This window comes from Lissotriton vulgaris, chromosome 1_2 (assembly GCF_964263255.1).
Source record: "Lissotriton vulgaris chromosome 1_2, aLisVul1.2, whole genome shotgun sequence".
Taxonomy (NCBI): Eukaryota; Metazoa; Chordata; class Amphibia; order Caudata; family Salamandridae; genus Lissotriton; species Lissotriton vulgaris.
This window is the reverse complement of record NC_141686.1, coordinates 348931783-348947177: the sequence shown is the minus strand read 5'-3', so window position 1 is coordinate 348947177 and position 15395 is coordinate 348931783. Positions and strand designations below refer to the sequence as shown.

General features: G+C 50.6%; 2 protein-coding genes across 2 annotated transcripts in view; both read left to right on the top strand.

Annotated features, from left to right (window-relative positions):
• LOC147736757 (uncharacterized) overlaps nt 1-15395 on the top strand; it is a 181712-nt gene that overhangs the window by 118927 nt on the left and 47390 nt on the right. The window lies entirely within an intron of this gene.
• Nucleotides 12019-14630, top strand: LOC147736759 (uncharacterized). The gene is given in 2 exon segments (XM_086953819.1): nt 12019-13669; nt 13672-14630. Coding segments are annotated over 2 exon segments (2610 nt in total).

Here is a 15395-nt window from a genome sequence, read left to right as displayed (position 1 = left end):
CGACGAGGCAGGGGACGACGATCAGGCCTATGGGGCCATGGAACATAGCTCGGAGGAAGAGCTATGCCCCGTTCGAACATTTTCAAAGGCTCAGGTCAAGGGATCGCCATTCGGCCTTACCCAAGACCTTATACCGGCATCCATGGCCCCGCCCTCTGGCCCGGCTACGGACTCTTCGACGGAGCCGCCATTGTCGAAAACGAAACCGAAAGTGAAACCATCGGTGTCGACAAAAACAATATCGGTTGCAGCGACATCGAAACCGAAATCGTCTGCGCCCCCGTCGACGCCATCGTCTGCTGAGGGGTCGGGACAACCAAAGCCGAAAAAGGCCATCGACCCGGTTCAGTCGGGCAAAGGCGTTGAGCCGAAAGGAGTCAAGGGCGTCGAGCCGAAGGTGGTCAAGGGCGTTGAGCCGAAGACCGCGAAGGGCGTGGCGGCGGAATCCAGCAAGGCCGCCGAGCCGAAGTCCAAAAAGGCCGTCGAGCCGAAGTCAAGCAAGCCCTTCGACCCGAAGACTGGGACTCCTAAACCAGTAGTGCGACCCGAAAACATTGGCGTCAGTGGCAGCGGCTGCCAAGGTCAAAGATCGTAGCGCACCTCCGAAGGCTGCTTCTACGCCTCAGGCAGAGGAACCAAGGTCGTCGACGCTCGAAGCTTCCCTCGTCGGGGAACCAAGGTCGACTGTCGGGTCGACGAAACCGTCCGCTTCCTTCACGAAGCAGGTCTCGGACTCCCTCAGACAGCTCAGGGAAAAGGCTTCTGCGACGCCTGCTACCCCAAAAACACCGTCCCGAAGCCTAATCCTTCGACGCCGATCCGCTTCATGCTGCCGCAGAAGGTGGCGCCGTAAACCTTCGCACCACCATCGGTGCCCAAGGACTCTGCAGTGTCGGAGACGACTGACCCGGCCGGGAGATCATAGCAACGGACACCCTTGCCAGAGGATCAGTCGGAGCATTTCATCGATGCCGACACAGGAAAGCTTATACTTCACAAGCGGAAAATCACACCGGCGCAGCCCTTGGAATTGTACACAATTCCTCTGAAGCGCAAAAGGCCTGCTCCTGATTCACCAAATTTGGTCGAACCAATGATTCCTCTGCCTCCAAGAATTGCAACACCCTCACCCACTTACTCTGATGGAGGGGATGCTGGGGATGGGGACGAGGAATACAATTTTCCCGATAACACGGAGCCTGATGAACAACAGGACTCGTGGGTGGAGCCAGGTGACCAGGGGGATCAGCACACCACCCATGACCCTCAGGTGTACAACGTCAAGACCTCTCCCACTGAGGATTCTGCTACATTTAATGCCCTAATTGAAAGGGCAGCAAGCAACCACGGTGTTGAGATGCATGCTTACCCTGTGGAGGTGGACTTCCTTTTTGACACTTTTTCAACAGCTGAAAAGACTGTAAACACTCTTCCTATGCTAAAAGGGGTCATTAAGCATGCTGCAGACATTTTTAAGGAGCCCACACAATCAAGGGTGGTCAACCCTAGAATCGAGAAAAAATACAGACCGGCACCTGGCGATCCTACCTACCTACATCAAGGGCCAGTTGCCGTTGCCGTTGGATTCTTTGGTTGTTTCTAATGCCCGCAAAAGGGCTAATTCGCAGACCACTGGTGAAGCTCCTCCCCCAGACAAAGAATCTAAAGTGCTGGAGGCATCGGGGAAGAGAGTAGTAGCAGCTCAGGCGGCCAATATCTGGCGTATTTCTAACATGCAGGCACTCTTGGCTCGGTACGACAGGGCACACTACGACACACTAGAGGCCCTATTGCAACATCTACCAGACCAATATAAAGACGTTGCGGACACTGCAGCCAGAACGATTAATACCAGTGTCATGCTAAGACGCCAAGCGTGGCTCAGAATCTCAGGTTTTAAGCCTGAAATACAAACTACCATCCTTAACCAGCCGGTTAACCCTGACAAATTATTTGTTCCAGAGGTGGATACCACCCTGGAAAAGATTAAGAAAGATACCGAAACTGCCAAGTCCATGGGAGCTCTCCAGTCCCAGCAGTTTTGTGGGAACACTTTTCGTCGCTCAAGCACTAGAGGTGTTTCCAGACGTTCTGTCACTGCCCCCGATCATCCAACACCTGTCGGGGGGAGACTCCAGCAGTTCCTGCTGGTCTGGAAATCCATCACCACAGACAGGTGGGTCAGGAAACGTATCCAGTTCGGCTATTGTTTGGAGCTCATATCCACTCCACCCAACATACCACCAAAACACCGTCCTATGTCCACAGAGCATTTGCACTTATTGCAGCAGGAGGTTCTTGTGATGCTGCAAAATGGCGCAATAGAGCTCGTACCATACTACTCTCTGCATTTGTGGAACCCACACAACCTTTGCAAGGGCCGACCGTTCCAGGAGCCTGTGCCACAGATTATCCTAACGACAGACGCATCTCTCCAGGGATGGGGAGCTCATGTACTCCACTACACAGTGCAGGGACTATGGACAACGCAGCAAAAGAAGATGCACATCAACTACCTAGAACTGATGGCAATCTTTATGGCGCTAAAGTCCTTCAAAGTACATCTGTGCAACAAGGTCGTGTTGATCCGGACGGACAACATGACGGCCATGTACTACATCCAGAAGCAGGGAGGTACACACTCTCTACAGTTGTTTCATCTGGCTCAGAGCATGTGGAAGTGGGCCATTCAGAGGAACATCTTCCTCATGGCGGAACACCTCCCAGGCAAGGACAATCAGATGGCGGATCTGCTCAGCAGGTACAGCCACCAGATGCACGAGTGGGAGATACATCTATCAGTACTCCACCCGTACTTTCAGCAGTGGCGTCATCCAGAGATAGACCTGTTTGCCACAAAAGGAAACGCAAAATGCCAAAGCTTCGCCGCCAGATTATTGGATAAACTGGTCAGGCAGATGCCCATGCGCACTGTAGTCCAGGGGAGGAGCCACCTATCTCGTGATACTTCGAAGACTCTTCCAGGACAACAATGTGCAATCATCCGGACCCAACACTAGGCGGCGATCTATGCTACAGATATGAATGTCAGCAGCCCTACATGCCAAGAACAGATGCAAACTGGTAGGTAGCATATTCAATTTTACTCTTGATAGGCAGACTGTCACCAGTGTCCACCTCATGGGTGCACCAGCCTGTCTGACTTGGGGTCAGAGAAAACATATGTCTGTAAGACTGTAGAACTTGTCTGCAGTCCTGCTTCGGTTGGTCAGTGAGGCTGCCTGCCAAGGCCACTCCATCAACTGAACCATCATCAGGGTTCTGAGAAAGCTGGTCTGGGAGAGGGTCACTCTCCTCCCTCTGTCCCTCATCTGTAGCCATGAGCAAGCCCATGTCTGCCCTGTCAACATATGCCTTCAATCTGTTGACATGAAGCGCCCTGTGGGGGCTCCTGGGAGTTACAAGGTCAACCAAGTAGGTTACCTCTCCCTTTTTCCCAACAATAGTGTGGGGTTCAGACCATTTGCTTGGAGTGCTGCTGGGGCCACTGGCTCCAACACCCACACTTTCTGCCCTGGCTGGTAAACAGTCAGCACAGCCTTTTGGTCATGCCAGGCTTTTTGGAGTTCCTGGCTAGCCTCAAGGTTTTTGGATGCCTTTTTCATATACTTAGCCATCCTGGAGCGGAGACCAAGTACATAATCCACAATGTCTTGTTTAGGCTTTTTGAGAGGTAACTCCCATCCTTCCTTCACCAGACAAAGGGGTCCTCTTACAGGGTGCCCAAACAGAAGTTCAAAAGGGCTGTAAGCAAACAAAAAGCAGGGAAGCAAGATGTCCCATCTTCGCCTAAGCTTTTCATAGAGTCCCTTGATCATGCCCTTTAAGGTCTTGTTGAATCTCTCCACCAGACCATTGCATTGTGGATGGTAGGGTGTGATGAACTTGTAGTTCACTTCACACTCTTTCCACATAGCAGTCAAATATCCAGACATAAAGTTTGCACATCTGTCTGAGACAACCTCCTTCGGAAAGCCCACTCTTGAGAAAACTCCCAGGAGGGCTCTTGCCACAACAGGGGCTGTTGTGGTCCTTAAGGGAATAGCTTCGGCATGATCCACTGCCACCAGAATAAACCTGTGTCCAGAGGCTGTTTGGGGATCCATTGGTCCAACAATGAGTATCCCAACTTTTTCAAAGTGAACCCCCACGACAGATAGTGGTATTAAGGGGGCCTTTGTGGTGCCACCTGATTTGCCACTGGCTTGGCAGGTGACACAGGAGCGACAAAACTCCTTGGTATCCCGTGACATGTGAGGCCAGTGAAAGTGAGGGACAGGCCTGTCCCAAGTCTTGTTCCGGCCAAGATGTCCTGCTAAGGGAATATCATGGGCTAAGGTAAGAAGGAAGCCCCTGAATGCCCAGAGGTATGACCAACCTCCTGGAAGTACCAGGCTTGGGGTCTCCAGCCTCTGAATAAAAGAGCCCTTCATCCCAATACACTCTATGGGTACCTGTAGCATTCCCAGCAGCCTCAGCAGCAGCTTGCTGTCTGAGGGGTTCAAGAGAGGGGCAGTCCAACTGCGCCTGCCTCAGAGTGGTCTGACCACCTGCTCATCCCCTTTAGCTGGCGTATTCAGCCCAAACCGCCGCAAATCCAAGCGCCTGGCAGACCATCTCGTCCCTGGGCGAAACTAGATTATGACAAGTGGAATCAAGCTCTTGAGGACACTAGCCCAATTCTTAGCTCGAATCCGTATTTAGCTGACATTGAATTTTCATCTTGGGTCACTAAGTCTCTAGATATAGCTCTCCCCAAAAAACCTCATCGGAAACCGAGGAAAAAAGCTACATCACCATGGTTTACCCAGGAGATACGCCTCCTAAAGAAAATTTGCAAGAGAGCAGAAAGAGTATGGAGGAAAGACTTCGATCCCAACAGTAAAATTAATTATAGACTGACGATTCTCAACTATAAAAAGGCTTTAAAAAACTCGCAAATCTCCTTCTTCAATGAAAAAATCAGCAAGGCAGCTAGTTCGTCGAGAGAGACGTTTCTCATCACGAAAAAACTTCTAAAAACGCCAACACCCCCAGCTGCACACAACCCTTCGAACGAACACTGTAACGAGTTAGCCAATTTCTTTGACTCAAAAATACAAAACATTCTTCAACAACTTCCGTCCCTTCCTCCTGCGGATCCCTCCCTCCATCTCTCCCTCCAGCACCAGAACAGAGACAATGAGTTAAGCAAGTTCCATCCTATTAACGAGGAAACCCTTGGTCCCATTCTACAATCTCTCAAAAGCGGATCTCCGCATGACCCAGCTCCAGTGAGACACTTGAAACAGGTCGCCCCTAGCATCTTAGCACCTATGACCAACCTATTAAACGCCTCCATCGAATCCGGAACGGTCCCCACAAGCTGGAAGAAGGCGGTGGTGAAGGCCCTTATAAAAAAAAAAAACCTTGACCCGGACAACCTGGCTAACTTCAGGCCGATATCTCTCCTCCCCGGCATTAGCAAGTTGGCGGAAAAATACATCAATTCCCAGCTTTCGAATTACCTGGAGTCCAACGAGCTGCTTAAAACATCCCAGACCGGTTTCCGTCCGGGCCAGGGCACAGAAACAGCGATGGTAGCGGTTGTCGAAGAAGCCAGGAAGATCATCGACGCAGGAGGATCCGTGGCAGTGATCCTCCTGGACCTCAGCGCAGCATTCGACACCGTCAACCATAGCATCCTGGCCCAGCGACTGGAAAACCGTGGCATTAATGGGATCGCCCTCGACTGGCTCAAATCCTTCCTCCACAACCGCTCCTTTCAGGTGGCGGAGGGAGACTGCATCTCCAGGGAAACCCCGATACGTTGCGGAGTGCCTCAGGGCTCTTCATTGAGCCCTACACTCTTCAACGTATACATGGCACCTCTTGAACAAATTGTCGTCCCGTATGGCATTAAACTCCTGACCTACGCGGACGACACTCAGTTGGTCGTCTCCCTCAGCCAGTCAGACCACCCCACCATCGATCTGTACTCCTGCCTGGGGGATATAGTCAGCTGGATGAACGACTCCCACATAAAGCTCAATGGGGACAAAACTGAGCTTATGGTATTGGGCAACCAGTCCCACTTCCGCCCGGAGTCTCTATGGCCTCCCAGCATGGGCCCCCCTCCAAACCCCAAAACTGATATCAAAAGCTTGGGGATCTGGCTGGATCATAAACTAACCCTTAATACCCAGGCCAGAAAAACTGCGGGTACATGCTTTGGCCTACTACGTTCCATCCGTAAGATCCTCCCCTTGCTCCTGTTTCAGTCAAAAAAACTACTTATACAGGGTCTTATACTGTCGAGACTTGACTACGGCAATGCCTTATACCTCTGTTCACCAAAAAAAGTCATCACAAGGTTGCAGGTGGTGCAAAACGCGGCCGCCCGAATCCTCACGGGCACAAAAAATCGCTGTTCTGCCAAACCTGCAATCAGAGAACTCCATTGGCTTCCGGTGGAGCAAAGGGTGCAGTTTAAGGCCATGTGCCTAACTCACAGAATCATGCATGGAAAAGCCCCCCCCCCCCGTTCTCAAAGATCTTGTGACACCCTATACCACAAACAGAACCCTCCGCTCATCCAACGCTCATCTCACCCAAATACCCAGGTTCAAGAGAACACGCTCTGGGGGTCGGCGGTTCTCCTATCAGGCGTCCAGGATGTGGAATACTCTCCCACCGGACCTTCGTGCCCAACCTAATCTCCTGTCATTTCGCAAATCCTTGAAGACATGGCTGTTCCCCTGACCTCTCCCTGCCTCCGCTGTGGTAAATAAATTAATTACCCTGTCAGAATTTCTATACATTAATAAGGATTATGCATATAATGAGAGGCAGAGTCCGTGGTGTCCGATTCAGAAGGGCTTTATTCAGTAACTCTAGTTAATGGAGAATCGGGTTCCATCTCCACTAGGGATCAGGAAGGATCGTCATCTGAATCTTTATTCACAGAACACATTATATATAGTTAAAACATACATTGACTTGGATAGAGAAGACGGAGCGCTCCAGGCGGAGCAAGTGAAAGAGAGACATAAGAGCACATGGGCGTGAGAAAGGACGTGTAAGAAAACGTACACATGGGTGTTCACTTGATGAGTCATAGGTGTGTCATAGGTGGGTGGATACATGGAGGGGGTCTGCATGGTCAGCAGGAACCTTTTCCCTACTTGTGCGCGCAAACTGGTCATGACGTGGAATTGACGTGTTACTGGGGGGAAACTGGGAGGAGCTGACTTTCGTGCTAGTAGAGGAGTCTTGGATGTCAGGACGACCTGCACCTCTGGTATTATCTGATATCTTGAGCTTGGAGGATGTATTATCTGACTTAAAGGTCGCTAGAGCAAAGGCTGCTCATCACTAAATGCTAGTGTGTGCCTATATTTCTTCGTGCATTGCGTGGGGCCATGGGCCTTCTATGTATTCGGGTTCTGTAAATCACTTGAATGGAGACAGAAAGGCTAGGCCCTATCTTCTGCTGGCGGAATATGTTTACCCTTTTCATTAGACAGGAATGTGTTTTTGTGGAGCAGAGCAGATAACTGTAGGCAAAATACTGTCTTGGCAGGCCAGGCTGGACACCTCTCGGCTGAGCAGGAAGTATGTGAGAGGTCAGGGATACATAGCTAAACTGCAGCTTTCAGAGTGTCGGGAGGCTTGGAGCCTGAATTCGGGTCCTGGCTCGGCTGAGCCACTAAAACGATTTCATCTCGACATTAAAACGTGTACCATGTAAATGCATTGGCAACATAGACCTCAGTGCAGAATTAACGTTTCATTCATGGAGGGCCTGATAACTGACATGCTAACATTGGACGGAAATGCAGAGGCATTATTATTACAGGCAGAAGAAGGGAATTGCTTGATGACATGGACATACATGGGGTATATGTACAGACATAGGGTGCATGTAGGGGGCACACTGGCCACGTAAAATTTCTATTTCCTCACCGCCTGACTCGACCACTGGATTTCAGTCAGCGCTGGGACGCTCACGGGCAGCCATGCGCTCTACAAATCCCCTTCCAATTCCAATTCCAATTCCAATCTGCCATTGAAGGACCCCCTGTCCCCAGAAACTCAACCTGATCAGGCTCAAGCTCTTCTAGGACAGTTCCTTCTTGGGTCTCAGTCAGCTTCCTCGGAAGGCAGGGGGGAAGGCACTGCCTTAACCCTACTGTTCTTTCTCTTGGTAGGCAACTTGTCTATAATTTCAGGATCCAGGGCCTGCTCAGTTTTGCACTTTTTGACCTGTGACCTGGTCACAGCAAGGACATGTGCTGAAATACCTAACATCTCTGCATGGGTCCTATACTCCACTTCAGACCAGGCCTGAAGATTCCAGATCATTGCCAAGCAGACGTTCTACAGGGAGGTCTGAACTAACAACAACTCTTTTGAGGCCAGTTACTCCTCCCCAGGAGAAATTAACAACTGCCATACTATGGGTAGTAGTGAATGAATTAATGAATGAAAATGCATTTATACAGCGCGATTGCTGCCCTGGGGCGTCCAAGCGCTAGGGAACCAGAGGGAAGTATAGTGAGGCTGACAGAGACTCGGAGGAGGGGAAGGGGGCTGAAATGATTACGGGGATTTGAACAGATGGGTTTTAAGTTGCTTGCGGAAGGAGGCAAGGTTGGGGTTAGATCTCAGGTGAAGGGGAAGGGAGTTCCAGATTTTTGAGGCGTTAAAGGTGAACATTCTTCCGCCTGCTCTAGACCTTTTAATTCTGGGGACTGATGCCATAAAAGCCTGACTAGAGCGTAGTTCTCTTCCTGGGTGGTATTGGCTAACTAGGCTGCGCATGATTTTTGGGCCCGAGTCCCAAAAGGCCTGATGGGCGATACACATTGCTTTGAAGGTGACTCTTTTACGTACTGGCAGCCAGTGAAGGCTGGTCAGTGCCTCTCTGACTGGGGTTCTTCGTGGAATTTGCAGTAGGGTACGGGCGCACAGTTCTGCACCAGTTGCAATCTATTCAATGTGTACTCTGGGGCTCCCAGATAAAGGACGTTATTTGAGTCCAGGCGTGATTGTATTATGCCCTGAATAGCTGTTTGTTTAGCCTCCATTGGGAGCAAGGGGAGGACCTTCTTCAGTGTCCGGAGGAGTCCAAAGCAGGTGGCAGAGAGCTTTGTGGCCTGAGTGTTAAGAGTAAGATTCCTGTCCAGCCATACCCCCAGGCTTTTGATGTTATCTTTCGGAACCGGGGGGGGGCCTAGACAGGTGGGCCATAATGATTTGAAGAGGGTCGGTTCGGCCGGGCCTAACAGCATGAGCTCCGTTTTGTCCCCGTTCAGCTTTAGTGAGGACAGCGTCATCCAGGACTTCACCTCCTCCAGGCATTTGGTTAGGCCCCCCGATGGAGAGTGTTGGGCCTCCTGCGCTAAGGAGACCACCAGCTGTAGTGCCAGTAGTGACATTGCTTGCATTGTTCACTAGGTAATTGTCACCTAGTATTATCTGTCCAGGGTCCACAAAGTTAGGTGTCACCATGGTGACACTGGCACATGTGTCCCTGTAGGCCTGAGCCACTTTGTTATTAATTAAAGGTGTCTGTCTGTACTTGCCCAAGTTATTGGGGCTCACAGTAGAGGACATAGCCTTTTCCACATCACAGACAAGAACAGCTTGAGTTGGTATTCTGACTAGGCCAGAATCCATCTTAGTACCCAGGGTTAACCCTACTAAAGCCTTGGGTTGAGAACCACCACTATTAACTGTACTAGGGGGTGCAGGTGCCTTAGGGGCAATAGTGGTTGGAGCGGTCTCCTTTTTGGTACAATCCCTGGTCCCGTGAGTATTAACCTTACAAGTTTTGCACCAGGGTTTCTTTGGGCCTTTCTTTTTCTTAATTGTTGGGTACCCCCACCACTAGAAACTTTTTGGGGATCTTGTGAAGACTTCTAGTCTTTTGCTTTCTCCCCAACCTTTTGGTCTTGCTTCTTCTGATCACCACCCTGGTCCTGGACCTTCTGCCTCACCCTGGTTCTGACCCATTTGTCTGCCTTCTTTACCAATTCGTGGGGAGAGGTCAGAACATAGTTAATCAGGTGTTGGTGCAACAACTGGTTCTGACAATTATTAATAATTTGTTCTCTCATAATCAAATTATACAATCCTGTATAGTCTTTGACCTTACTGCCCAGTAACCAGCCTTCCAGAGCCTTAGTGGCACAATCTACAAAATCAGTCCAGTCCTGAGTCTGTGTCTTCTGGGTGTCTCTGAACAGCAACCTATACTGCTCAGTGATTAAGCCACACCCATCTATCAGAGCACTCTTCAGGACAGTGTAGCTGTTAGCATCCTCATCACTAACTGTGAGGAGCTTGTCTCTACCTTTTTCTGAAAAGGAGAGCCATAAGATTGCTGCCCACTGACTTTGGGGTACCTGCTGTACCTTGCAGGCCCTCTCCAAAGCAGTTATCCACTTGTGGATGTCATCCCCACTCTGGCAGGGAGGAACAATCTTACTTAGGTTTCTATGGTTATTTGACCTCTCCCTACCTCTAGGGATTGTGCTGCTACCAGTGGAATCAAATCCACTCAACGTTTGCTCTCCAGCAAGAGCCAGAATCTCTTTTGCAAGGGCAATCTCTTGCCTCTTGATCCTAAGATTTACTTCCTTCATCCTAGCTTTATGCTCTCTTCTCCGAGGGGACGTCATTCTCCTTAGAGCTGAGCCATCTGACCCTATTGAGTCACCAGAGTGGTGGGAGTCACTGGAAAGTGATCTCCTTCTTCTGGGCTCAATGTTAAGCCTACTTGGGGGCCTGGATTGGATTCTCTCCTCACCAGCCCCAGGTAGTCCTTGGTTGACCTGGTTCAGTTCTCCAACTTGGTCCTGATCATCCTCCTCTTCATCATTAGTTCCCCCTGGATTGTCATCCTGGGACTCCTCTGTTGAGGGATGCCCCCCCCCTTCCACTACCTGTCTGATCTGGGGTTTCTGTCTTTTCTGCATCATACTCCACTAACAGATCTATAAGGTGTCTCAAGGTTGGACTCGGTCCTTGTCTCAGTCTCCTGAGTGAACACAAACTTCAAAGTTCATTAAAAGTAAATGTGTCATAGTTAGAAGGTACCCTGGGAGGGTCAACTTCTGTGGGGAGAGACACACTAGGCGCTCCTCCTAAGGACATTTTCTAGTGAGGTGTGGTGTGTGCACCTACCTACACTAAATTTTATCTACTAGAACCTCTCTAGGAGTTTTAGTCAGGGTGTGCTAAGCCCTTTACTCTGCAACAACTAAGTTCAGTAGAACTTGAGTATTATAAGAACTTTATTTATATGTACCTCTAGGTACCTTAATGTGATCTTTCAAATGATATCTCAAAATTATATGGCAAAACAACAGCAAGCTCTTATCCCATCCGCTGCACACCAATGTGAGATGTTAGCCTGGTATATGATGTCCACTATTCTAGTGGGCACCTTGCACCGGTCTAAACGACCCTTATTGATGGTGGTTGTAAAGCCAACCTTATAGACAAGCTATCCTAGTGGTAGCATGGACCAGCAGTCTTAGGCTAAAACTTCAGAGAGCATGTGAAACCAGCTGTTTTTCCATATATAATCCCTTGAATACCAAATGAAAGGACACCACACAAGGTGTATAAAAAATATATATGTATTTATGTTCGAGGCATGTGGGTTGCTGAATTCATATCTGTAGCAATGATCGCCGCCTAGTGTTGGGTCCGGATGATTGCACATTGTTGTCCTGGAAGAGTCTTCGAAGTATCACGAGATAGGTGGCTCCTCCCCTGGACTACAGTGCGCACGGTTTTTTTCCACCATTGGGTTAGGATGTAATTTCGTTATCTCCAGTTCGGAATCAAATTAAACTTTTTCAGGGCCAAAAGGCCTTTTTCGAACCGTCGGTATTGTTTGCATTCGGTGACCGGCTCTATTCCAACTCGTCTCGAGTCGGATATCCAGGGAGTCGTTTGACTCTCCGGTGATAGAGGCCCAGTTGACGCAGCAAGACTTTCGACGGCATGGAACGGAGTCCGTTCAAGCACTGTCCCGTGTGTGGTTCTAAGTATCCACACATTGACGTCCACCCAGTTTGCAACAAGTGCCTGTCGCCGGACCATGACGAAGCCAACTGTATGGCCTGTTCCAGGTTTCGATCGAAGAAGACGATCTGGCTTCGGCGCGGGGCACGCCTCGAGGCCCAGCGATCAGCCCCGGCACCGGTGGACATCTTCAACGATGAAGAGGCAGACGAACTGGAAGTTCAGATGCAGATTTCACCTCCAACGGTGGACATCGAATACGACGCGGATGTCGAAGGCCAAGAAGTAGAAGTCATCGACGAGGTAGGGGACGACAATGAGGCCTATGGGGCCATGGAAGATAGCTTGGAGGAAGAGCTATGCCCCGTTCGAACACTTTCAAAGGCTCAGGTCGAGGGATCGCCACACGGCCATACCCAAGACCTTATACCGGCATCCACGGCCCCGCCTTCTGGCCCGGCTACGGACACTTCGGAGCCGCCATTGTCGAAACCGAAAGTGAAACCATCGGTGTCGACAAAAACAAAATCGGTTGAGGCGCCATCGAAACCGAAGACGTCTGCGACCCCATCGACGCCATCGTCTTCAGAGGGGTCGGGGCAACCGAAGCCGAAGAAGACCATCGACCCGGTTAAGTCGGGCAAAGGCGTCAAGCCGAAGGTAGTCAAGGGCGTCGAGCCGAAAGTGGTCAAGGGCTTTGAGCCGAAGACCTCAAGGGGCGTGGAGGCGGAATCAAGCAAGGCCGCCGAGCCGAAGTCCAAAAAGGGCGTCGAGCTGAAAACAAGCAAGGCCGCCGACCCGAAGACTGGGGCCCCGAAACCAGTAGTCCGACCCGCCGACCCGAAACCATTGGTGTCGGTGGCGGCTGCCACGGTCAAAGTTCGTAGCGCACCTACCAAGGATGCTTCTACGCCTCGGACAGACAAGCCAACGTCATCGGCGCTCGAGTCTTCCCATGTTGGAGAACCGAGGTCGGCTGTCGGTTCGACCAAACTGTCCGCTTCCTTTACGAAGCAGGTCTCGGACTCCCTCAGACGGATCAGGGAAAAGGCTTCAGCGGCGGACCCAGAGACGCCTGCCACCCCGAAGCCACCTGCCCCAAAGCCAAAAACTTTAACGCCAATCCGCTTCACGCTGCCGCCGAAGGTGGCGCCGAAGACCTTCGCACCACGATCGGTGCCCAAGGACTCTACAGTGTCGAAGACGACTGACCCGGCCGGGAGTTTGAAGCATCGAACACCCTTGCTAGAGGACCAGTCGGAGCATTTCATCGATGCCGACACAGGAAAGCTTATGATTTACAAAAGGAAAATCACACCGGCACAGCCTTTGGAGTCGTACACAATTCCTCTAAAGCGCAAAAAGCCTGCTTCAGATTCACCAAACTTGGTCGAACCAATACTTCCTCAGACTCCAAGGATTGCAACACCCTCCCCCACCTATTCTGATGGAGAGGATGCTGGGGATAAGGGCGAGGAATACAATTTTCCTGATAACACAGAGCCTGATGGACAACAGGACTCAAGGGTAGAGGCAGGTGACCAGGGGGATCAGCACACCGCCCATGAACCTCAAGTGTACAACGTCAAGACCTCTCCCACTGAAGATTCAGCGGCATTTAATGCCCTAATTGGGCAGCAAACAACCACGGAGTTGAACTGCATGCTGACCCTGTGGAGGAGGACTTCCTCTTTGACACTTTTTCAACTGCTGAAAAAACTGTAAAGACTCTACCTATGCTGAAAGGGGTCATTAAGCATGCTGCAGACATTTTTAAAGAACCCACACGGTCAAGGGTAGTCAACCCTAGAATTGAGAAGAAATACAGACCGGCACTTGGCGATCCTACCTACATCAAGGGCCAGTTGCCATTGGACTCTCTGGTAGTTTCTAATGCCCGCAAGAGGGCGAATTCACAAACCACTGGTGAAGCTCCTCCCCCAGACAAAGAATCTAAAGTGCTGGAGGCATCAGGAAAGAGAGTAGCAGCTCAAGCGGCCAATATCTGGCGTATCTCTAACACGCAGGCACTCTTGGCACGATACGACAGGGCACACTACGACACACTAGAGACCCTATTGCAACATCTACCAGACCAATATAAGGAGGCAGGGGAGATGCTTATCCAAGAAGGGAAGCTCAACTCAAACGCTTCCATTAAGTGCGCACTAGACGTTGCGGGCACTGCAGCCAGAGCAATTAATACCAGTGTAATGCTGCGACGTCAAGCATGGCTCAGAATCTCAGGTTTTAAATCAGAGATACAAACTACCATCCTTAACCAGCCGGTAAACCCTGACAGGTTATTTGGTCCAGAGGTGGATACCACCCTGGAAAAAATAAAGAACGATACCGAGACTGCCAAGTCCATGGGAGCTCTCCAGTCCCAACAGTTTCGGGGGAACACTTTTCGTCGCTCAGGCAATCGAGGTGTTTCCAGAGGACAGATGTCACAGCAAACACAATTCAATAAAGGTGGGGCGCAGTCCTCATACACCAAGCAAAGTAGAGGAGGATACCGGGGCAACAGCACCAAGGGCAGAGGCAGAGGCAACAACAACTCCCGTTCCTCTGCCACCAACAAACAGTGACTCCCTGTCACTGCCCCCCGACCATCCAACACCTGTCGGGGGAAGACTCCAGCAGTTCCTGCCAGTCTGGACATCCATCACCACAGACAGGTGGGTCAGGAAACTTATCCAGTCCAGCTATTGTTTGGAGCTCATATCTACTCCACCCAACATACCACCAAGACACCGTCCTATGTCCACAGAGCTTTTGTACTTATTGCAGCAGGAGGTTCTTGTGATGCTGCAAAAAGGCGCAATAGAGCCCGTACCAGTGGAGGAAGAAGGCACAGGGGTGTATTCCCTGTACTTCTTAATCCCAAAAAAGGACGGGTCCCTGAGACCCATACTGGACCTCAGGCCCCTAAACCAGTACATTCTCTCAGACAACTTCCACATGCTAACACTGCAGCAGGTTCTTCCATTGCTAAATCAGGGAGACTTCCTCACAACCTTGGATCTCAAAGATGCTTACTTTCACATTCCACTCCATCCATCACACAGGAAATACCTCATATTCACCATTCAGAATCGGCATTATCAGTTCAAGGTCCTTCCTTTCGGAGTGACCACAGCCCCCAGAGTGTTCACAAAATGTCTGGCGACAGTGGCGGCGCACCTCAGGAGACAGAACGTCCATGTCTACCCTTATCTGGACGACTGGCTGGTTCAAGCAAAGACAGCCCAGCAGTGGGCCGCAGACATGTCCCACACCATTCACCTTCTTCACGATCTGGGCTTCTCACTGAACTATCCGAAGTCGCATCTTCAGCCAGCCCATGTGCAGCA